Source organism: Pongo pygmaeus, chromosome 2 (genome assembly GCF_028885625.2).
Source record: "Pongo pygmaeus isolate AG05252 chromosome 2, NHGRI_mPonPyg2-v2.0_pri, whole genome shotgun sequence".
NCBI lineage: Eukaryota > Metazoa > Chordata > Mammalia > Primates > Hominidae > Pongo > Pongo pygmaeus.
Window position 1 is genome coordinate 95,132,280 of NC_085930.1, and position 24,837 is coordinate 95,157,116.

General features: G+C 42.3%; 1 protein-coding gene across 16 annotated transcripts in view; it reads right to left on the bottom strand.

Moving 5' to 3' along the window:
- Positions 1 to 24,837, bottom strand: part of PXK (PX domain containing serine/threonine kinase like) — a 91,207-nt gene that overhangs the window by 37,928 nt on the left and 28,442 nt on the right. For 11 of the 16 annotated variants that reach the window (XM_054479615.2, XM_054479616.2, XM_054479617.2 and 8 more), the window contains exons 2-4: positions 19,598 to 19,648; positions 16,049 to 16,096; positions 5,805 to 5,991 (exon numbers count right to left, since the gene is read on the bottom strand). In XM_054479615.2, coding sequence (XP_054335590.1) covers positions 5,805 to 5,991; positions 16,049 to 16,096; positions 19,598 to 19,648 — 286 coding nt within the window. The remainder of the gene's footprint in view (positions 1 to 5,804; positions 5,992 to 16,048; positions 16,097 to 19,597; positions 19,649 to 24,837) is intronic. The other 5 variants (XM_063661023.1, XM_063661022.1, XM_063661021.1 and 2 more) reach the window with 1 other exon arrangement.

Here is a 24,837-nt window from a genome sequence, read left to right on the forward strand (position 1 = left end):
AACTTTGTATCTCTTCTATAATTCATGTTAATATAAAGTATTTTTAGTATTTCCAAAGTAACTCGAACATAAAGAAACTTAAAAGGAAATTAAGTGAAAATCATTCATATCAACTTTGAGAAGGAGCATGAAAAATAATTCTCTAATGTGTACAATGTCATTCTAAAAGACTGACAGTGACACGGAATTCCCTACAAAATCATTATTCAGCAATATCTACTGTATGCTACTATGTGCCATACATTGTTTTAGGAATAGGGGAAATAGCTGTGAACAGATGGAACATACTGGATTTCTCACTGATAAACTGAGGACTGTGAAATAGCTTTTTTCACTTAGGGTCAGGGAATCGGAGAAAGGACAATTTCTTCCCACTGAACTGTGATTTACTGTCAAATAAACTGCATGACTATCATGTGCCAAATAATAACCCCCTCCTTCCCCAGACTCAGGCAACACATTTCAATCCTAAACATCTACTCCTTTGCTTAGAAGCCTTTACTGGTTCCCCACTTCCTTGCCCAAATCAAGACCAAACATAAACCGAGTGTTCAACCAACCTCTGGCTTTAACCTACCTTTCTGGCTTTATCTCCCACAGTGTGTGGGGTCTCTCTGCACTCTGAGATTTGCCTACCATGGCCTGCCCCCACTCCCTCAGCATTTTCCATCTGGCCCAGACTCAGCCCAGATGTTCTGCTCCATTAGCCAGGACTCTCTCCCTCTCTCCTTCTTTCTCTCCTCTGTACACTCCCAGTGCTCTGTGTGTCCCTCTCTTATGGGATTACCTATAAATGTCCTCTATTAGGGCTACTCTCTTCCACCTAGACTGTATGCTCTGGCTGGAAGGGTAAAGCCAGGATATATCTTCTCAAGCTGCTCTGCCCAGAGCACTGGCCACTGCCTCTCGGCCTGGCTACCTTCTACTCACCCCTCAGATTTCCGTGTAGGAATGAACTCTTCTGGGAAGCCTTCCTTCAACTTTAGGTGTGGATCATCCATGCCCCCACCCCCTTCCCCAAGGTGCTCCCTAACATTTACTCTGCCACAGCCATCACCTGTCAATCTCCCTGTGTAACTGTCATGGAGTAGGAAGTGGGGGAATTATTCTTTCCTCCTGGCTGCATACATAGCACCTGGCACACAGCAGATGCTCAATAAGTATCTGATGAAGCAGGAATCAAGGGTTCAACTGTGTTCAGCAGATGTGGAAACTCTCTCCCATTAGAACATGAAATCCATGAGAAGGAAGGTATCTGCCCTCTAGTTCTGACACAGGAAACTGACTGACACATGTGGAAAAACTGCATGCTCAGAAAGTGCTGATAAACAAGCTGGAGACAGGAAACGGAGAGCACAGCCTTCAAGTCCATCCTGTGCTTCCCACAGAGCTCAGTTGTACCAGGCGCGCCCAGTGCGAGCAGTCATTGAATTCCTCGATCACAGCCCCATGGAATGACTGCAGGGAACAAACACTGACTCCTCTAGGACCGGAGCTAGGGTCCAGACCCCTAGTCCACTACAGCAGGTTGCAATGCAGAGAGGCCTGCAACCTCACCAAATACCCTGCTGTTGTTCTAAATATAGTCCTCTTTCCCCACTCTCTCCCTTTTTATATCCTGGAGTCCACTACTGTCCTACCTTTTCAAGGGATTCCTGGGGCTTTAGGCCTAAAAGGGGAACTTCAGCACTCCCTGGTCTATTCCCCCTCCCCAGCCTCTTGTTTTATAGGTCAGGATGTGGGCCCACAGAGAGGAAATGCTGCTAATGACAAAGCTGGGACCAGGATACAGGCCTCTTGATTTCTGGTCCAAATGACTTTTGCGTGGACGTTAAAACCCCCTTACTCCAAAGGGTATAAGGACTGAGGCAGGAAGATGGCTACAGTGCAGTGAGGCTTTTAAATGATAGAAGTACCTTGTTAAAAAGATGACTATTGTAGGCCAGGTGCAGTGGCTCATGCCTGTAATCCCAGCGCTTTGGGAGGCCGAGGTGGGCGTATCACAAGGTCAGGAGTTCAAGACCAGCCTGGCCAACATGGTGAAACCCCATCTCTACTAAAAATACAAAAAAATTAGCTTGGCATTGTGGCAGGTGCTTGTAATCCCAGCTACTCGGGAGGCTGAGGCAGGAGAATCACTTGAACCAGGGGGCTGAGGTTGCAGTGAGCCAAGACCACACTACAGCACTCCAGCCTGGCCAACAGAGTGAGATTCCGTCTCAAAAAAAAAAAAAAAAAAAGTAAGGGGGATATATGTGTGAGATAGATTCTCAACACAAACTTCTCAGGACCAGGAGATACCTGTTTTCCCTGCACAACAGCTGGCCCTCAATTAGACTTTCTAATTCAAATGAACACCTCACAACTCCCTCACAGAAGACCAAGGGTCTACATTTCCTTTCTGAGGATTGGCTCTTCTAGAGAAAACCTGGAAAAGAAAGAAAGGCCCAGCAGTCCCAGGCTGGGGACCCAGGGAAGAGAGAAGGAAGCTGCCAATGTCCTGAGAGCTCCTGGTTAGCCATCCCCTGAGAGCAGAATGTCATCACAGTCCCCCTCCAACAAGGCACCCTCACCCTCCGTCAGAGCAAGGACCAGGAAAAGTGCTCTGCTGATTCTGGCCACCACTTGAACACAGAACTCAAATCCTGCTGAAATGAAGCTGGGTGGTGACTGCAGACCATGTGGAAAATGAGAAGAGGTGGAGACATTATCCACATTAAAAGGCAAAAGTGGGCCAGGCACAGTGGCTCATGCCTGCAATTCCAACACTTCGGGAGGCTGAGGTGGGCAGATCACTTGAGCTCAAGAGTTTGAGACCAGCCTAGTCAACATAGTGAAACCCCCTCTCTACAAACAATTAAAAACTTAGCTGGGCATGGTGGTGTGCACTTGTAATCCCAGCTACTCAGGATGCTGGGGCGCAAGGATCACTTGAACCCAGAAGGTCACAGCTGCACAGAGCTGGGATAGTGCCACTGCGCTCCAGCCTGGGCAACAGAGTGAGACCCTTACTCAAAAAACAAACAGGGAAAGCGGCCCTGCTTAGAGAAGTGCCACAAGGTGAGGGGCGTGCAGGGTATGTTCCGTGGGCCATGCTGTGAATCTCAGGAATGGTCCTGTCAAGCTGGCATGGAGGTGGCAGCCTATGCTTCCTTTTCCTGAGGTGGCTGCTATGTCAGCCTTGAGGCTAGACAAACTCTGAAATTTCATTCAAAGGGGGAAATAAATCAACATCTCTCTGAAAACAGCATCCATCACCTATTGTTTCATTCCGGGATTGTGCCCTCTGAATAGCAGCCAGCACGGGTTCTGGCAGGAGTTTCTGATGGTCTTTTTATACCCCTGCCCACATCTGCTTTGGACTCCTGACCCTCTACCATGCTGGAGGCCTGGGGGTGGGGAGGGGGAGTGGAGATCAAAGACAACAACAACACGTGGGGCAGGTACAGAAAAAAGCAGAGAACCGACAACTGTCAGAATAGACAACCTTCTAGGAGCTACAAAGCATTTTAACTTAAACACTCAGACCAGACTAAAGTCACGCTAGGGCCCTCCCTCTCTGGGGGCCTTAGGTGAACTCATTCACGAAAAGAGAGGGTTAGACATGATACATCTGCTCTAAGATCCCTTTTAGCTCTGACCCCATGGGACTCAATGTACTTCTGGTGCCAGCTCCCTGAGAGCAAGGAACACATTTATTTGTGCCTGCATCCTAACATCCAGCACACATCACATTTGTTGAATAAATGGCATCATTACACGTGCACTACACGTTGATGCTTGCCCTCAGGAGAACATTAGCAGGCACTCGCAGGGAATGAGGGAGATAAACCACCGAGTGGGCCTGGGTTAGGGCTCATTTGACAAGTCAGTCCAGATGGCCTGCTGTCTGACAATTCTGGGAACAATCAAGGTGAAACACTGAGAAATGAAAGCCACAAAAGATGCTACTTTGACAGAATTCAAGCTGTCCCTAGAGCCCCAGTCCTATCTGTGCTATCTTTTCTCTTCCCTGAACAAAAAAACAAGTGAAGGCAGGAATGGAATCCTTGTAACAACTCAATGCTCCATTTGGTAACTTACAGTAAGTGTGAGTTTGAAATAAACTTTCCTTCTCTTGGTTACACTCTAGAAAGGCATTTTCCTTAGCCCTGCACAGCACTTCTGTTAGGAAATGGCAGGTACATCCTAGTGCGAGGCTTCTCACGCTTTAATGTGCGTGCAAATCACCTGGGGACCTTGTTAAAATCAGATCCTGATTCAGGAAGTCTGGGATGAGGACTGAATTCTGCACCTTCAACAAGCTCCCAGTGATGCCAATGCTGCTGGTCAGAGAACCACACTGTGAGTCATAAGCCTCAAGGGCTGTGGTTTTCAAACTTGGCTCCATATTGGAATCACTTGGGAAGCTTTACAGACTACAAGCTCCACCCATGAGACTCCGATTTAATCAGCATGCACGCAGCCTGGGCATGAGAAATTTTTTTAATGCTCCCCAGGTGATTCTACTGTGGAGAAAAACTTGGTGCCTGCCAAGTAGACATCTGTTTCCCCTCTCTGAAATACGAATATTTTGGTGAATGAATGGATATGAATAAATAAATAAAAGTGAAATAGGAATAAAAGTGCCTCTCTCTACTTCAAAAGCAATGTTTTAAGGACTCAATTATCTGATATGGTGTATTCTCTTAGCAAGTAAAGTAACAATATCCATAGTTCCACTTAGAAAGTCTCTAAAGCATGGTTTCTCTTTAACAAATCAGGTGAAACAATGGTTTCTACTGTTCTTTTCAAAGTGACACCAGAATGTATTAAATATTTAGTTTCTCATTCTGCTGACATCAGGCTTAGGTTATTGATGCCAGCTTTGAGTGTAATAGGTACTGGAAGAGAAGCCCTTTCAACCACAGTACCTTGGCGGCTGCCCTGATCCAGGAAAGATTTGGAAGAGAATGACCTCCTATGCTTTGCACTGAGTGGGTCTCAGGGAGCAAATAGGAAGACACAGAAAGGACCCTTCTGAATCACTGCTGTGTTTAAAGTAAATTCCCAGAAAAAACAGAACACACAACATATCATAAATACAAAAACAGAGCCAAATGCAAATCAGATTAAGATTACTGTATGTATAAGGTGTTGATTAGAGGTCAAAAGTAATATAAAAAATTACTGTATGCATTATTGTGGATTATTATTATTATTATTATTTTTTTAAGACAGAGTCTTGCTCTGTTGCCTAGGCTAGAGTGCAGTGGCGCTATCTCGGCTCACTGCAACCTCCACCTCCCGGGTTCAAGTGATTCTCCTGCCTCAGCCTCCCAAGTAGCTAGGATTACAGGCATGTGCCACCATGCCTGGCTAATTTTTGTATTTTTAGTAGAGACAGGGTTTCACCATGCTGGCCAGGCTGGACTCAAACTCCTGACCTCAGGTGATCCACCCGCCTTGGCCTCCCAAAGTGCTGGGATTACAGGTGTGAGCCACCGCGTCTGGCCTACTGTAGATTACTTACTCTCTGTTCTGTCAGGGAAGACAATAAAGGCAAGAGTATAAGTATACATATAATAATTTCTCTTCCATATTTTTCTGTGCAGACTTTACAAACATTTTGGAAGTAAATTATTTTCTTCTTATACATCTACAGTAAACTACAATCAAGAAAATCTTAGTAAATTCATAATATGCTACAACAAATGTATACACATCCCCATTTTGAGAAAACGTTCCTCCCACATACATTAACTCCACCAAGGGACAGTGCCTCTTTAGCCATGTGACCATAGCTCACAGATTCCTTCGCTTACCAGTGTAGTTTGCGGAATAGTTGTTTGGATCTAAAAACTTCTTAACCAGCTCACAATTAGACAAGATATGATTTGTGGTGATCACGTTGAGATAGTTTTGAAGACCTTTCTGCCTTTCAGCTATGAATTCACGATCCATGTTACCAATCAATTTTTTGGGAGGAAGAGGTAGACTTAGGCCTGCAATCTTTAAAAAAAAAAAAAAAAAAAGTTACACTCATGTCATCCACAAATAAGAATCAATACAAAAATCTTGACCTATCATATTTCATTAAACCTAAGACAATGTAGATTTTAGATGCATCCTAATTTCAGTCATATAAAAATTGTGAAAAACTGCATTTAGAATTGATAAAATACCGTATTAAGCATATTTTATTTTATTTTTGAGATGGAGTCTCACTATGTCACCCAGGCTGGAGTGCAGTGGTGCAATCTTGGCTCACTGAAACCTCCACCTCCTGGCTTCAAGAGATTCTCCTGCCTCAGCCTCCTGAGTAGCTGGGACTACAGGCATGCGACACCACGCCCAACTAATTTTTGTAGTTTTTAGGAGAGACAGGGTTTTACCATGTTGGCCAGGCTGATCTCAAACTCCTGACCTCAAGTGATCCACCAGCTTCGGATTACAGGTGGTGGGCGCCTGTAATCCCAGCTACTCAGGAGGCTGAGGCAGTACAATTGCTTGAACCCAGGAGGCCGAGGCTGCAGTGAGCCAAGATTGCACCACTGCCCTCCAGCCTGGGCAACAGAGCAAAACTCTGTCTCGAATACTACAACTACTACTACTACTACTAATAAAGGGCTACCAAAATATATAAGCTAATATCTGATCAGACTAGTTATGTCTACATACTCTTTAAAAAAATGAAGTCCGACTGGGCGTGGTAGCTCACTCCTGTAATCCCAGCACTTTGTTTCGGAGGCCGAGGCAGTCGAATCACCTGAGGTCGGAAGTTTGAGACCAGCCTGGCCAACATGGAGAAACCCCATCTCTCCTAAAAATACAAAAAATTAGCTGAGCGTGGTGATGCATGCCTGTAATCCCAGCTACTCGGGAGGCTGAGGCAGGAGAATCGCTTGAACCCGGGAGGCAGAGGTTGCAGTGAACCAAGATCCCACCATTGCACTCCAGCCTGGGCAACAAGAATGAAACTCCGTCACCAAAAAAAAAAAAAAAAAAAAAAAAAAGAAGAAGAAGAAGAAAAATGAAGTCCAAATCCAGTGAAAACATTTAAATAAGAAACAAAAATGAGTCCTGTAGGAGTCTGGTGACCCTTGGTTATCAGCCCATATTCAAGAGTGGAGCACCAAAAGTTAACTGGAACCTCTGGGTGAGTGCCCTGGGATTTATCTACTGTGGGCTTTATTTTACCAGATGACCCTACGCAGCTGTTTTACTGGACAAACCTTTAGCTCTTTCCTCTTAGGCTGGACAGATTCCCCTAAAACAATCTTCTAATATCCTGCCTGAAAAGTCTGAAGGCTGACTGCCAGAATTCTGGGAGTTGAGAGGAAGAAGGAAGCTAGGGAGGGAGTGGGGTCCTCATGTATATTATGTACATGTTTTCAAATGTGCCTGCATACCCCAGCCTAAAGACTGTTTGACCCTCTCCAGAAAATAAACTTACTGTTTTTTGCTAGACGGAGGAGGGCAGGCATAAATTGTACGGACATGGGAGATTTGGGGATCTGACTGCTTCTTAAACAGACTTGCAACTCCTTGACCTTCACCCCACTCTAGGGGCAGCACCTGGTACTGCCAATGCTGGAACCTTCCAGGGGTTCTGTGATATAAATTGAGACCCAATGAGATTATCTGCTTCCCATCTCAGAATTCTGCCTTCCTACATTTGCTTAATCAGTTAGCTTTCACCCACTGGATTTTCAGCTTAAAGTGTTTTATTGTGGTTTTTTCTTCTCCTGTTCTGTTTGTCCTTGAGAGTGTGTTTGTGTACATAAACAATCCACTGTTATTTTAGACTGATTTCCGGAGGGAGAAAAAGTAAATACAGGTACTCAATCTACTATCATTTTCCACATTATTTAAAACTTTTAGTCTTTTCTTTCTTTTCTTTTTTTTAGAAAGAGATAGGGTCTCACTATGTACTTGAACTCCTGGTTGTAAGTAATCCTCCCACCTCAGCCTGCCTCTCGAGTAGCTGGGACTGTGACTTTATTTTTTAAACATAAAAAGCAAAGCATGAGATCGGCATTTTAATTTAATGAGCAAAGTCACTTTCAAAGAGTAGTACTATTCTAGACTTGTGCTTATATTAGAGCAGTCCAGTGGCATGTGTATTGATCGAGGGTAAGGTCTAAAGAGAAGGGCATCTTGAATTCAGAAAAGGATGTAATCTTAAACCATTAAATTGGGCAAACCTAACTGTTCCATTCTGTATTTTTCAAACAACAATGATGCAGCCAAATGAAGACTCTGAACTTGATACTGGACAAGATGAAAAGGTTGGCAGATAATTCTAAATTGCCAATTTCTCAAATATAATTACGAAAATATGTCAGAGCATACACAGAGTAAATTTTCTATCACAGCATAATTCATTTCCAAATAAGATAATCAAATTTCACGTCATTTGCCTCATTTATACAGTTAGGCTTTATCTAATAGCAGTTTCTTTTTTAGCTGAATAAAATGCATACATATGAAGAAAGTACATCACTTAGCTATTGTACATCCAAGCCAATCACTTTATTTTTTGGTTCAAGGACATAATGAATTAAATTAAGGGTAGGCCGGGCACAGTGGCTCATGCCTGTAATCCCAGCACTTTGGGAGACCGAGGCAAGTGGATTACCTGGAGTCAGGAGTTAGATACCAGCCTAACCAACATAGCAAAACCCCATCTCTACTAAAAATACAAAAACTAGTCAGGCATGGTGGTACATGACTGTAATTTCAGCTCCTCAGGAGGCTGAGGCACAAGAATCACTTGAACCCAGGAGGCAGAGGTTGCAGTGAACCACGATGGCACCATTGCACTCCAGCCTGGGTAATGGAGTGAAACTCTGTCTCAAAAATAAATAAATAAATAAATACATAATAAATAAATAAAGGGTAATATATTACCTAAAACACAACTGATATATCTTTCCTGAAACTATTTTATGAAGTTACAGAATATCATCTCATTTATGTGTGTGTACGCTAAGTTATCACTTAATGCTGTCTATAGGTTCTTACAAACTGGGACTTTAAGCAAAATGAATAACAAGGCTAATTTTACCATAGGCTAATTAATTAATTAATTTTATTTATTTATTTTTAGACAAGAGTTTCGCTCTTGTCACCCAGGCTAGAGTGCAATGACACAATTTTGGCTCACTGCAACCTCCGCCTCCTGGGTTCAAGCAATTCTCCTGCCTCAGCCTCCTGAGTAACTGGGATTACAGGTGCCCGCCACCACGCCTGGCTAATTTTTGTATTTTTAGTAGAGATGGGATTTCACCATGTTGGCCAGGCTGGTCTCAAACTCCTTATCTCAAGTGATTCACCCGCCTCAGCCTCCCAAAGTGCTGGAATTACAGGCGTGAGCCACCACACCTGGCCAGGCTAATTTATATAAACAAGAATTAACTTCCTACAGCATATTTCTGCTCACAAAAACATCAGCAAACTTCTAAAGACCTAAAACATGTCTAATAATAAACACTGAAATAAATATTACCTATATATAATTTAAGAAAGATTAATAAAAACAAGATAATTATTATTTTGGAGGGTAGCTGTTGTTAACTTGCTGTATTTTTGCACTTAACATTCATTACTTAAAGCAATTATATAGATATTAAAATGTAATTAAAGAATCCAGAGGAAATGGAAAATTACTTAAGCAATTATAATGCTTAGCATTGGTGAGATTTTGCCAACTTAACAAGATAATTATTTACGCCATGTTTCCAGTTTAGGGTCTCAGGCGGCCAGAGCCCATCCCATGTCAGGATGCACTCACACACACCCACACTCACATGGGGACTATGCAGACATGCCGGTTCACCTAACCTGTACATCTTTGGGACGTGGGAAGAAACTGGAGTACCCAGAGAAAATCCACGTAGACATGGAGAGAACATGCAAACTCCATTCATACACTGGCCTTGGTCATGGATAGATTTATTTTTTTCTCATCAACATTACAACCAAACAATGTTGAACAAAACAGTGTTATCTGAGAACCTGCTGTCTTAGCCCGGGATATGGTTACACAGGCACAGAAAAAATGTCTGGGAGGACTCATACCAACTGCTTAACAATAACCATTTCTAGGAGTGGGTTGGTTCATTAATTTTTATTTCTCTACTGTGAAATGTTTAGTGTTCATTTACTACTTTTTTTTCAATTAAAGAAAGAAAATTGCTTTTGTATATCAAACTGATTGTATATACAGCAAGGATTTTTAAAATACCATTACCCAGTATCGACAGATTTGCCTGCACTACTGCATAGCAGCAGCCCCAGCTGAGTCCACATCACTCAGAAAGGAGTCACATCTGACATCATTGGATTCAAATCCCAATATTCTGGCTCCTTTTCTTTCAATGTGGGGATGTGAGAATGAATTTCATAAAGTATCTGTTTTGAACTTTGTGGCTTCCAAGCTTCAACCAATCCATTTTGTCAAGCTTCATTTCACTTTTTTAAATGTATTGCTCTGCCCAGACATCCCATCAGTTCTTTCAAACCATCAGGTGAAACAAAGAGCTCTTTTGCCAACAGCTGCAATTAAAATGTCCCTGCTATGTCAGACAGACCGGAGGTGGTTTTCCTGCCCTAAGTTTAAGATCTCACAAAAAAAAAAATTCCTAAAGGTACTCAGACTGTGCAACATATGTGTTATTTTAAAACCCCGTCTCTTAAAAAAGACTATTCAAGAGACACTTTCTCTTTCAGCTTTCTCCTAGAATTTCTAAACTGCTTACCAATTACAGAATAGAAAATTTAGAACTCCAATGGCTAATTAGAAGGGAGGGAAAAAAAATACTACACATGGAATAATAAAGTCTCTAAGCCACTGATTTCCTAGACACCTCCACACTGATGACTTCAAGCCAGGATGCCTCATCATCTCACTTTCACTACCTTCCTCTTTAACATGCCCTATGGATTCCCTTCTTGAGTTCCTTATAGAAGGAAAAGAGAACAAGACAGCCAGCAGAGGAGTCCCCAGAGTTCCACGCACAACTGCAGAGTGAAAATGGAAAGGGGAGGCCAGGCGCCGTGGCTCACACCTGTAGTCCCAGCATTTTGGGAGGCCGAGGTGGGTGGATCACCTGAGGTCAGGAGTTCGAGACCAACCTGGCCAACATGATGAAACCCCCATCTCTACTGAAGATACAAAAAAATTAGCCAGGCATGATGGTGGGCGCCTGTAATTCCAGCAACTTGGGAGGCTAAGGCAGGAGAATTACTTGAACCCGGGAGGTGGAGGTTGCAGTGAGCACGATCTCAGCTCACTGCACTCCAGCCTGGGCAACAGAGTGAGACTGTCTCAAAACAAAAAAAAAAAAAAAGAAAGAAAATGGAAAGCAGGGAATGATTCCCAAATTGAGATTTAGAGCCCAAAATTATATGACAAACTATATTACAGTTTCAAGAAAACTAGCTTTTATCTGGAGGGAAAACTTTCTTTTTTTTTTTCTTTTTTTGAGACGGAGTCTTGCTCTGTCGCCCTGGCTGGAGTGCAGTGTGCGATCTCGGCTCACTGCAAGCTCCACCTCCTGGGTTCACACCATTCTCCTGCCTCAGCCTCCCGAGTAGCTGGGACTATAGGCGCTGGCCACCAGGCCCTGCTAATTTTTTGTATTTGTAGTAGAGACGGGGTTTCACCATGTTAGCCAGGATGGTCTCGACCTCCTGACTTCACGATCCACCCGCCTCGGCCTCCCCAAGTGCTGGGATGACAGGCGTGAGCCGCCATGCCAGAGGATGAGATGGCACTAGCCACAAGGGCACAGCAACTTCCAGGCAGAGGAAACAGAGCACACAAAGGCCCTGAGCTAAGACAGGAATGAAAAACTTTCAACTTCAATCTGTTCATTGCTCCTGACTTCCAACATCAGATCTTAATGATCTGCAAATTGCCTTCAACCATATTCCAGTCAGTATCCTAGGGAGTTCTAAGCTTTCAACAGACCCTCAATTTGTCTCAACCCCCTGCTGTCCCCTGGAGTACAGTACGTCTCTCCAAGGTCAACAATGGGGAGTAAAATTCTAATTACAAAATATTTGTGCTATAAGAGATCTCAGAAGTCATCTAGTTCAACCCCTTTATTTCAGCGGTGAAAGTGAAACCCAAGAGAAGAAATGATGGACTCGGCCGGGCGCTGTGGCTCACGCCTGTAATCCCAGCACTTTAGGAGGCCGAGGTGGGTGGATCAAGAGGTCAGGAGATCGAGACCATCCTGGCTAACACGGTGAAATCCCATCTCTACTTAAAATACAAAAAATTAGCCGGGCATGGTGGCGGGCGCCTTGTAGTCCTAGCTACTTAGGAGGCTGAGGCAGGAGAATGGCGTGAACCTGGGAGGTGGAGCTTGCAGTGAGCAGAGATTGCACCACTGCACTCCAGCCTGGGCGACAGAGCGACTCCGTCTCAAAAAAAAAAAAAAAAAGAGAGAAATGCTGGACTCAAGGTCTCAACGCTGGAAGGGGGAGGGCCTGGGTTCCTTTTCAAGTCTAAGGAACAGAGACTGAGTTCTTTCTCTCTCTGCCCAGTTCCCAACATTTCAACAGCCTGCTTCTTTCCCTTCGTTGTTTGCTGTCTCCCTAGATGGCTGCTAATCTGATGTTGCATTTAAAATAAGATGGTGATTTTCTTCATTGTTTCCACAAAATATGCTCACTATAAAAAGTCTGGCAGCCTGGCCAACATAGTGAAACCCCGTCTCTACTAAAAATACAAAAATTAGCCGGGCATGGTGGTGCGTGCCTGTAATCTCAGCTACTCGGGAGGCTATGGCAGGAGAATTGCTTGAACCCAAGAGGCAGAGATTGCAGTGAGCCAAGATCACGCCACTGCACTCCAGTTTGGGTGACAGGGCGAGACTCTATCTCAAAAAAAAAATTCAGAAAATGCAGCTTTTGCCGGGCGTGGTGGCTCACGCCTGTAATCCCAGCACTTTGGGAGGCCGAGGCAGGCGGATCATGAGGTCAGGAGATTGAGACCATCCTGGCTACCATGGTGAAACCCTGTCTCTACTAAAAATACAAAAAATTAGCCGGGCGTGGTGGCGAGCGCCTGTGGTCCCAGCTACTCGGGAGGCTGAGGCAGGAGAATGAGGTGAACCCGGGAGGTGGAGCTTGCAGTGAGCCAAGATCGCGCCACTGCACTCCAGCCTGGGTGACAAGAGTGAGACTCTGTCTCAGAAAAAAAAGAAAAAGCAGCTTTTTTCTGTTTTTCTGCTTAGAATAGCCTACATGTGCTTGTTTGTGGAGCACTTGGAAAGTACAGAACATTAAACAGAACAAAACAAAACAAAGAAACAGAAAAAGACATAACCTATAATTCCACCACCTGGGGATCACCATTAACATTTTGGCATATTTACTTGCAATCCTGTTTTCCAAACATTTCTTGTAATTATATTATATGGCACATATAATTTTGCATTCTGCTTTTTTTCACTTAGACATGTTCCTATTGGACTCAGACAACTCTGCATATGTGTATTATATTTCTCTTTCTTCAGCAGGAACTCATTTATCTGTCAAAAGGGTAATTGGACACTGAAAATCATGGTCACAGTTTTATTCTGAGGTTTGAGTCTTTTTGGTCTGTTTTATGGATATTGTTTTAAATAATTTCACTGCCAAAAAGCTGTATGTGCTTTCTTCTGTTTGTTTACTTGAATCCAGAAAAACCTCCCACTGAAATGATGTCTGGCCATATTCTGCCCAACACAAGCCAACATCAATACATGGGGATATTTGCATTTGAAATAAGATGCACATTGAAAGTCCCCATTTTAAAAGGTAAAATTACACTGAAGCAAGAATAAAATTCACTATATTAAAAAGGCCGTAAGTGAAGAGTTGTGGAGAAACCTTATCATCCCAAAGTATGTGTAAATGAGGATAAAACTCTCCTTCCCACCCTCTATTCTTAGAGGCTAAGTCTAGGCAATTTCAATTTCAAAAATATTTCTCCCACAATTCTTACTCTGCCTGGCTGAATGACATTGTACAAAGATCACTCCCCCTTTATGCACAAGCAAAGGTTCGCTTGAGCATAAAGGCAGAAACAGTTAGTAGGCCCACTGTTAATTCCCAAATGCTTACACCACTGTGGAAATGTCACATGGGCCACTGCATTGGGGAGAGGACGGCCTGAGGAGAAAATCCACTGCTGGAATAAACTGCACATTGATGCCTTAACTACAATGTCATCATAGGACCAGCTCTTTTCTGAGTGCAAAGAAGATGCTATTAAAATCCATAAATAAAACCAATTAAACCCACTGATGAGAATTTGATCTCTGCCAATATTCTATCTGAAAACTCAAATGGGTCATACTAAAATTAAAACACAAAAAGACAATATGTGTCAAATGCATGACAAGTATGGCAATTACATAATCGTCTGCAGATAATTAGGCCCCTTCCTTCAAAAGGAAAACAAGGCATTCATGCTTTCAGCAGCATTATAAATAATGTTAAAGTGTGGGCTCTACAAATACTTATTTCCTTTTTTGTTTGTTTTTTGAGACAGAGTCTCACTCTATTGCCCAGGATGGAGTGCAACGTGGTGCAATCTTGGCTCACTGCAACCTCCCCCTCCCGGGTTCAAGCAGTTCTCCTGCCTCAGCCCCCTGAGTAGCTGGGATTACAGGCGCCCATCACCACACCCAGCTAATTTTTGTATTTTTAGTAGAGACAGGGTTTCGCCATGCTGGCCAGGCTGGTCTTGAACCCCTGACCTCAGGTGATCCACCCGCCTCAGCCTCCCAAAGTGCTGGGATTACAGGAGTGAGCCACCACGTCTGGCCCAAATGCTTATTTTCTGAAGTCTGACCAACAAAACGTGGCCTTCTGAAGGAAAGGAAGTATTATGCTTCCTCCTAGTGCACAGTCCTCCTGACCTTTATGGGCAAGATCAGAGGTCACTCAGAATGAGCGATGATGGCTAGCTCACCAATGACGGGAGCAGTCCTTTCCCTCCTGGCTGAGTCCTTTACCTCATATGCCATGCACTCTTCCTCAGGTTTAAAGGGTTTTATGTTACCAATCAAACCTGCAGTATGACACACAAGAGCGCAATAGTCTTCAGTAATCCAAGGCACTTGAAGACCAGCCTGCCAAGTGAAGACACGGCTGGTATTGGCAGGACTTCCTAAGGTGCTAAAGCTCCTCTTGGACCCTTTAACCATTACCAACACTGGCTGTGTTTCTAGATGAAGACCTTCCAGCTCATGCTTCTTCCCATTATGGCCCTCAAGTTAGGAACATTTAAAACAAAGGGATTTCTAACTACATATTTAGGATAAAAAAGTTAAACACAAAAAGGTTGAGACTCTCAGTTACTGCTGCATGTTGATCTGCAGAGCTGATATGTGGCCTAGTTCAATGAAGAGATTCAGAGTCCCAGCTCCACCTAAGTGAACAACGCTAGCAATCCACGCAATCATTCCTCATCTGTTAAAAGGAGATATTACGTCAGCCTCCTATGACTGTGGTAAGGATACAGTCTGGCACAATAATACTTGGTTGCAAGGTGACTATTAATTGTAAATCACATGTTGATTCCCAAAAGTTTATTTTTGGGACTACTTTACATCATCTGTGTAAAGTATGAATTTATTTTCTTTGACAGGGAAATGTGCTAATTTCTTGTTTTTGATATTGCCATTTCCAACCAGTTTTTTTTTTTTTTTTTTTTTTTTTTGAGACGGAGTTTCACTCTTATTGCCCAGGCTGGAGTGCAATGGCGTGATCTCGGCTCACCACAACCTCCACTTCCCAGGTTCAAGTGATTCTCCTGCCTCAGCCTCCCAAGTAGCTAGGATTACAGGCACGCACCATCACGCCTGGCTAATTTTGTATTTTTAGTAGAGATGGGGTTTCTCCATGTTGGTCAGGTGGTCTTGAACTCCTGACCTCAGGTGATCACCCACCTTGGCCTCCCCAAGTGCTGGGATTACAGGCGTTGAGCCACCATGCCCAGACTCCAGCCAGTTTTTTAGACACCCCAAGTAATCAATCTGTGTAATTAGAATTTCAAAACATTTACCTGTAAGCTGTTGTTAAGCAAATCAAAGTCACTGTATCTTCTAACAATCTGTAAGAGACAAGAAGTAGTGTTTTGATTCAGCAAAGACTATCTCTTTTCATTTCTTTATTTAATATGTATTAGAATTAGTAATACTGGCACTCTAGAGCTCAGGCACTTGTACTAAGGGTAGTAGGGCTTATACCTGGTGCTTAACTGTTTAACCTGACAAGCCTAGAAAACAGACTTAGCAGTGCCAAGCGTTGGCTGGGCCATGGGAAACTGGTTAATACCTGTCAAATTCACAAGATGCCAAGAGATGAGTGAGAATATTTGTTTTCAGGGCAAACAGCCCTTCAAATGTCTTTCTTATTAACCAGGCACCTAGAAAGATGAATGACTTAAAAAAAAAAAAAGTTTTACTGAGCATGGAATCAAAGCAAGAGGAAATGGACAGTTTTGAGGCCATTTCACCTTTGTCCTGGGTCAAACTTCCCCCAAGTGAGCTCCCACCACCCTGGAGACTGGACTGCATTGCAGGCAGAGCTGCCACACCTCACCCTGATTCCCCAGGGTTCCCCCTCTTGACAGACAGTCCACCTTCCATTGTCTACACATTCTTTCTCAGTTGTATTGATGCCATTGATTAGGCTATAGTCAAATTCTACTAGTTCTTCAGGTCCTGATCAAGAAAATAATTTTGGTTTGAAATAGTTTGACTTTAACCTTTATAGGTGATTTTCAAATGTTAATGTGCAGAAAAGTATTACCTGGATATCACCTAGAACCCTACTGGGGCTCAGAAAATGATATCCCAGTATGGTACTTTGGCATGCTAAGTACTTTGAACTAAAGGAGATTAGAAGGCCTCAGAAATGGGCTGGGCACAGTGGCTTGTGACTGTAATCCCAGCACTTTGGGAGGCTAAGGCGGGTGGATCACCTGACGCCAGGAGTTCGAGACCAGCCTGGCCAACATGGCGAAACCCATCTCTACTAAAAATACAAAGATTAGCTGGGCATGGTGGCGAGCACCTGTAGTCTCAGCTACTTGAGAGGCAGAGGCACTAGAATTGCTTGAGCCTAGGAGGCAGAGATTGCAGTGAGCAGAGATCGCTCCACTGCATTCGAGCCTGGACAACAGAATAAGACTCTGTCTAAAAAAAAAGAAGGGCTCACAAATGAGTTATTCTTTCTGGTCTTCTGCCCTCCTGTCTCTAGCCCCTCTACCTCTCACAAAGTAAGCCATAAAACCTAGAGGTTGCTCTCTCCCTTCTCCCTTGAGGACTCTCATTCTAAAGGGGTCCTGCCCCACACCCAGGAGGAAGGAAGGCTACACGGACAGACCAAGAAGAACAGACAGGGCCAGGCACAATGGTTCATACCTATAATCCCAGCACTTTGGGAGGCAAAGGCAGGAGGATCCCTTGAGCTTAGGAGTTAAAGACCAGTCTGGGCAACATAGCAATACCCCTTTTCTACGAAACTAAAAATTAAAAAAAGAAGAACAGACAAGGCCAGGCATGGTGGATGATGCCTACAATCCCAGCACTTTGGGAGGCTAAGGCAGGAGGATTGCTTGAGCTCAGGAGTTCGAGACCAGCCTAGGCAACATGGCCAAACCCAATCTCTATAAAAAATACAAACAAATTAGTTGGGCGTAGTGGCACCTGCCTGTAGTTCTAGCTACTCAGGAGGCTGAAGTGGGAGGATCACTTGAGCCCAGGAGGTCGAGGCTGCAGTGAGCTGTGATCACACCACTGCACTCCAGTCTGGGCAACAGAGCAAAACCCTATCTCAAAAAAATAAAAATAAAAATAAAAACATAAAGAAATTGTTTGTTCAATCACATTCTACATGGCTATCCACTCTTCATCAAATCAAGCATAAAAATGGACAGTTTTCCCCGGGTCTTTGGGTCTTCATTTCTGAAAGTTCCTGTGTCACATAAAACTTTGATTGGCCAGGCACACGCCTGTAATCCCAACACTATGGGAGGCTGAGGCAGGCGGATCACGAGGTCAGGAGATCGAGACCATCCTGGCTAACACAGTGAAACCCTGTCTCTACTAAAAATACAAAAAAATTAGCTGGGCGTGGTGGCGGGCACCTGTAGTCCCAGCTACTCGGGAGGCTAAGGCAGGAGAATGGCGTGAACCCAGGAGGTGGAGTTTGCAGTGAGCGGAGATCGTGCCACTGCACTGCAGCCTGGGCGACAGAGCAAGACTCCGTCTCAAAAAAAAAAAAAGCTTTTATTAAATAAATTTGTTATGCTTTTCCCTTATTAATCTGTCTTTTGTTATAAGAGTGTTGGCCACAACCTTTACCATGGGTGAAGAAAGGTATCACACCTCTGCCCCTACAACCCCACCCATTGAAAATCTGATCAGTAACTGATCTAGGATGGGGCCCAAGAGTCTACATTTTTGTTGAGTACTCCTGGGTTTCTAATGCAATGGATCTAGAAAACTGCACCAAGGGTTGATCTTTCTGGTAGGACACTGCTGTTGGCCCTGTTTGCCAAATATACATCAAAAAGTTAAATATAAGGTCATCCCTGATAAGAGCCAAGAAGCAAAAGATCGTAGAGTGGTTAACCACAGAGAATGAGCAAATTCCAACTCTATTCTGCCAATGATCTAACTGTGACCTCAGACAGTTACTTACTTCACAAATGTAAAATGAGGACAATACTACCACATAGGACATTTTTAAAAGCTTAAGTGAATTAATGTGCTCAAACCAGTGAACACTTAATACATGCTCAATAGATGTTAAATATAATAATTATTCAAACAAACAGTAGTTTGAAATTTAGGCAAAGAAAAGACCAAGTGTGGACAACTGTGTGTAAGAGGCTGCTTAAGGTAGAAGGTTAAGGTTTGAGCTGGGCTGTGAAGGAGAAGGTAAGATTTTTGGGAGAGAAGAAGGGTTGCGGGGAGGTGGAGGTGGTAATTATAATTACTAAACCAGGAAAGAAAGGGCCCCTATGCAGAATTCAGCCACCCTCTGTAAGTCAACTCAGATGGGAAGGACCTCTTGATCTGTCCAGGAATTCTTTTCTCTTTGAAGCCACCACTGAAGAAAGCAGAGCCTGGGGCCCCAAGAAGACCCTCCCCTAGAGACAATGAGGGAGCTAGCATCAGAAGCTGCCCATGAGTGGACCTGAGATCCATAAAATGTAGTGGCCCAAACTGTACAATAGCCAAGACTCAATCTCACCTTTCTACCTGGTAGACTGAACTCAAACCATAGCTATAGGGGTGAAGGTGTGAATTTCTAGAAAGAAAACAAGTAATTTGCATACACTATTTGCTCTGGGTTGAGCTGGGGAACAAATTCCTAGATACCCTCAATAGTAATATCAATCACACACAATTTAACCAAACTACTGGGGACAGGAAAGACTCTTATCATACTTGTCTTAAAGCTAAAGATTTACAGCTAAAAGAAACACGGTTTGTATTTATGCATGTTCTGATTTTTCCAGACTTTCAGATGCCCCAAGTCAGGGTTTTAGTCACGCATTTAAATATTTTTCTAATTGACAAAAAAAAAAAAAAATGCTTACCTGCCAGCTGTTTTCCACAGAAATTCCTCTTTGCACTCGAATAATATATTCCTTAAAAAGAGAAGGGAAAAATAGCCTCAGTTATAAAACCCCCAAATCAGGGAATCAAAAATAAGTTTTAAAAAATCAGATAAAGTAGACTTCAGAGCAAGGAAAATTACCAGAGACAAAGAGAAAGGGACATTACATAAAAACAAAAGGGTAATCTACCAGGAAGACATAGCAATCCTAAATGTATATGCATCAAACAACAGAGCTGCAAAATATGTGAGGCAAAAAACTGATAAAACTAAAAGAAGTGACAGACAAATCCAAAATTATAATTGAAGACTTCAATACTCCTCTGTCAGGAATTGATAGAACACCTAAACAGAACACCAACTAGGATATAGAAGAACTTAACAATACCAATACCATCAGCCAACAGGATTTAATTAGCATTTATAGAGGACTCCATCCAGTAACAGCAGAATACACATTCTTTCCAAGTCATCATGCGTATCACAGACCAACACAGATCATATCCTGAGCCATAAATCTCAAAATATTTAAAAGAACCAAAATCATACAAACTAGAAATCAGTAAGATTGGTAACAGGAAAATCTCCACAACAGTTGGAAACTAAACAACACATTTCTAAATAATCCATGTTTTAAAGACAAAATCTCAAGGGAAATTAAAAAATATATACATTGAACTGAAAGAAAATACAGCATATCAAAATTTGTGGGACACGTCAGCTAACCTAGCACTGAGAGGGAAATTTACGCACTAAACGCTTATATTAGAAAATAGAAAAACTATCAAATCAATAACCTAAACTTCACCTCAAGAACCTAGAAAAAGAAGAGCATAGTAAACTCAAAGCAAGCAGAAGAAGGAAAAATAAAGAGCAGAAATCAATAAAATTGAAAACAAAGAAATAGAGAAAAGTCAAGAAATAAAAAGTTGATTATTTGGAAAGACCAATAAAATTGACAAAAATGGACAAAATAAAGATAAGACATGTATTATTAATATCAAGAATGAATTAGGATACCACTACAGACTGTAGAGATATCAAATGGATAAGGGAATGCTATGAACGATTCTACATATATCAATTTGACAACTTAGATGAAATGGACCACTTCCTCAGGAACACTAAATACCACAACTCACTCAATATGAAATACATAATTTGATCTGTATAATGATTTTTTTTTTTTGAGACCGAGTCTCACTCTGTCGCCCAGGCTGGAGTGCAGTGGCATGATCTCAGCTCACTGTCACTTCCGCCTCCTGGGTTCAAGCAATTCTCCTGCCTCAGCCTCCCGAGTAGCTGGGATTACAGGTGCCTGCCACCGCGCCTGGCTAATTTTTGTGTTTTTAGTGGAGGTGGGGTTTCACCATATTGGCGCAGCTAGTCTTGAACTCCTGACCTCAAGTAATCCGCCCACCTTGGCCTCCCAAAGTGCTGGGATTACAGGCGTGAGCCACCGCGCCCAGCCTATAATGATTTATAATTAAATTCATAACTAAAAAACTCCCCCCCTGCCAAATATGTATCAAGGCCCAATGGTCTCACTGGAGAATTCTACTAAGTGTCTTAAGAAGAATCAACACCAATTCTCTACAAACTCTTCTAAAACACATAAGAGGAAGGAACACTTCCCAATTCACTTGATGAAGCTAGTATTACCCAGGTCCCAAAACCAAAGACAGTGCAAAAAAAGAGAACTACAGATCAATACCATTCACAAACATAGGCTCAAAAATCCTTACCAAAATATTAGTAAATTGAATTCAGCAATTTATAAAAAGAATTATATACCATGACCAAGTGGGTCTCATTCTAGGGACACAAGGTTGGTTTACCATTCAGAAACTGATCAATGTAATCTGCCATACTAACAGGCTAATCAAGAAAAATCACGTGATCATATCAAATGACGCAGAAAAAGCATCTGGCAAAACTCAACATCCTTTCAAGATAAAAACTTTTAGAAAAATAGGAATAGAGGACACTTTCTTAAGTTGATGAAAAGGTTCTACAAAAAACCTACAGCTGACATACTTAATGGTGGAAGACTAAATATTTTCCCCTAAGATCAGGAACAAGACAAGGCAGTGTGTTCTCCTACTCAACAAACTACTGGAAGATATAGCCAGTGTAATAAAAATAGGAAAAGAAATAAACGGCATATAGATCAAAAGGAAGAAATAAAACTGTTCCTATTTTTAGACAACATGATAGTCTATGTGGAAAATCCCAAGGGATCTACAATAAAACTGGAATTAATAAACTCTTAGGCCAGACTCAGTGGCTCATGCCTGTAATCTCAGCACTTTAGCAGGCTGAGGTGGGAGGACTGCTTGAGTCCAGGAGTTTAAGACTAGCCCAGGCAAAACAGCAAGACCTCGTCTCTACAAAAATAAAAAAATTAGCCAGGCATGGTGGCACATGCCTGTAGTCCCAGCTACTCAGGAGGCAGAGGGAATGCTTGAGCCCGGAAGGTCATGGCTGCCGTGAGCCATGTTGGCACCCGCACTCCAGCCTTGGCAAAAGAGAGAGACCCTGTCATTAATTAATTAATTAATTGAGTTCAACAAGGCCACAGAATACAAGTATACAAATATCAATTGTGTATCTATATACTAGAAATGAACAAATATAGGTATAAATTAGAAATACAATACCATTTACAATTACTAAAAAAAAAAAATACTTGGAGGGAAATCTAAAACATGCACGGTACTTATATGTCAAAAACTACAAACCACTGATAACAGAAATCAAAGCTCTGAATAAATGAATAGAAATAAAGATTTCAATTATCCCTAAATTGATATACATGTTTAAAACAAATTATATTACAAGTTTTTTTTTCCAAATATAGGCAAGATTATTCTAAAATGTAGATGGGACCAAGTCAGCGGCTCATGACTATAATCTGAGCATTTGGGGAGGTCAAGGTGGGAGGATCGCTTGAGCTCAGGAGTTCAACCAACCTGGGCAACATGGTGAAACTCCATCTCTACAAAATATAAAAAAATTAATTAGCCGGGCATGGTGGTACGCACTTGTAGTCCCAGCTACTCAGGAAGCTGAGGAAGGAGAATTGCTTGAGCCTGGGAGGCTGAAGCTGCAGTGAGCCAAGATTATGCCACTGCACTCCAGCCTGGGCAAGAGAGCAAGACCTTGTCTCTAAATAAATAAATAAATAAATAAATAAAGTATGAGGAATCAGTCTACCTGATGTCAAGACTATTACATCAATACAGTAATCAAGACTGTGTAGTGTTGGTGGAGGCATAAACATATACATCACTGGAAGACAACAGAGAACCCAGAAATAATTCCATATAAGTAGCCTAATTAAATTTTTGATGAAAGTGCAAAGGCAATTCAATAGAGGAATGATAGCCTTTTCAACAAATGGTGCCAGAGCAATTGGACACTCAGCAATGAAATGAACCTCAACTTAAGATTCATGCATTGTATTCACACATTGTACTACCAAAATGAATTATGTACTTAAATGTAAAATGTAAAACTGTAAGACTTTTAGGAAAAGAAATAGGAGAGAAAAATCTGGGATCCAGGTTTAGGCAACGAGTTCTTGACAGCAAAAGCATGATCTATGTAAGGGAAAAATTGGACTTCATCAAAATTAAAAACATTTTTCTATGAAAGAACAAACATTTTTTAAAAATCCAATTAGAAAATGGGCAAATGATAAGAATACATTTCACTGAAGAGGATATACAGATGGCATACGTGAAAACATATTCAACATTACTAGCCCTCAGGGAAATGCAAATTAAGGCCATTATACGCCTATCAGAATGGCTTAAATAAAAAACAGTAATAACACCAAATCCTGGCTAGGATACAGAAAAACTGGATCATTCATACATTGCAGATGGGACTATAAAATGGTATAGCCACTCCAGAACAGTTTGGAAGTTTCTTTAAAAACTATATATGCAACTACCATACAACCCAGCAACTGTATTCCTAGACATTTATTCCAAAGAAATGAAAACTTATATTCACATAAGAATTTATACACAAATGTTCATAGCAGCTTTATTAGTAAAAGCCTCAAAGTGGAAACAAGACAGATGTCCTTCAATAGGTGGTTAAATTCTGCTATATCCATACCATGGAATACTACTCAAGCAAAAAAAGAAATGAACTTAATATACACAATAACTTGGATGGATCTCCAGAGAATCATGCTGAGTGGAAAAAAAAGCAATCTTGAAAGGTTATATACTGTACAATTCTATTTATATAACATTCTTGAAGTGACAAAATTATAGAGATGGAGAACAGATTAATGGTTACCTGGGGTTAAGGCTGGGGTAGTGAGATGGGTGTCAGAGGGAAGCAGTGTGGCTACAGAAGGGCAAAGTGAGGAATGCTCGTAATAATGGAAGTGTTCTTTATCATGACTGTATCACTGTCAATATTCTGGTTATAATATTGTACTATAGGTTTGCAAGATGTTACCATTGGAGAAAATTGAGTAAAGGGTATATGGGATCTCTCTGCACATGTTTTTTTTTTTTTTTTGAGACAGAGTCTTGCTCTGTTGCTCAGGCTGGAGTGCAGTGGTACAATCTCAGCTCACTACAACCTCCGCCTCCCGGGTTCAAGTGATTCTCCTGCCTCAGCCTCTCGAGTAGCTGGGATTACAGGTGCACGCCAACATGTCTGGCTAATTTTTTTATTTTTAGTAGAGACAGGGTTTTGCCACCTTGGCCCGGCTGGTCTCTAACTCCTGACCTCAGGTGATCCGCCCACCTCGGCTCCCCAAAGTGCCAGGATTACAGGTGTGAACCACTGCGCCCGGCCCAAATGAGAAGTTTTAATAGCTTCCCCAGGTAATAATTATTAAGTAAGCATGAAACACAGACCTAGAGCAGCCTCCAGTTATACACACAGGACATTATGATGAAAGTATAAATTAAATCATAAAGAACGTTACTGTTTCCTCAAATGTTCAGAACTCTTCATTAACTTTTTTTTTTTCAGTTGGGGTCTCACTTTGTTGCCTAGGTTGGAGTACAATGGTGCAATCTCGGCTCACTGTAACCTCCACCTCCCGGGTTCAAGCAATCCTCCTGCCTCATCCTCCCAAGTAGCTGGGACCACAGGCATGCACCACCACCCTCGGCTAATTTTTGTATTTTTTGTAGAGACGGCGTTTCACCATGTTGCCCAGGCTGGTCTCAAACTCCTGGACTCAAG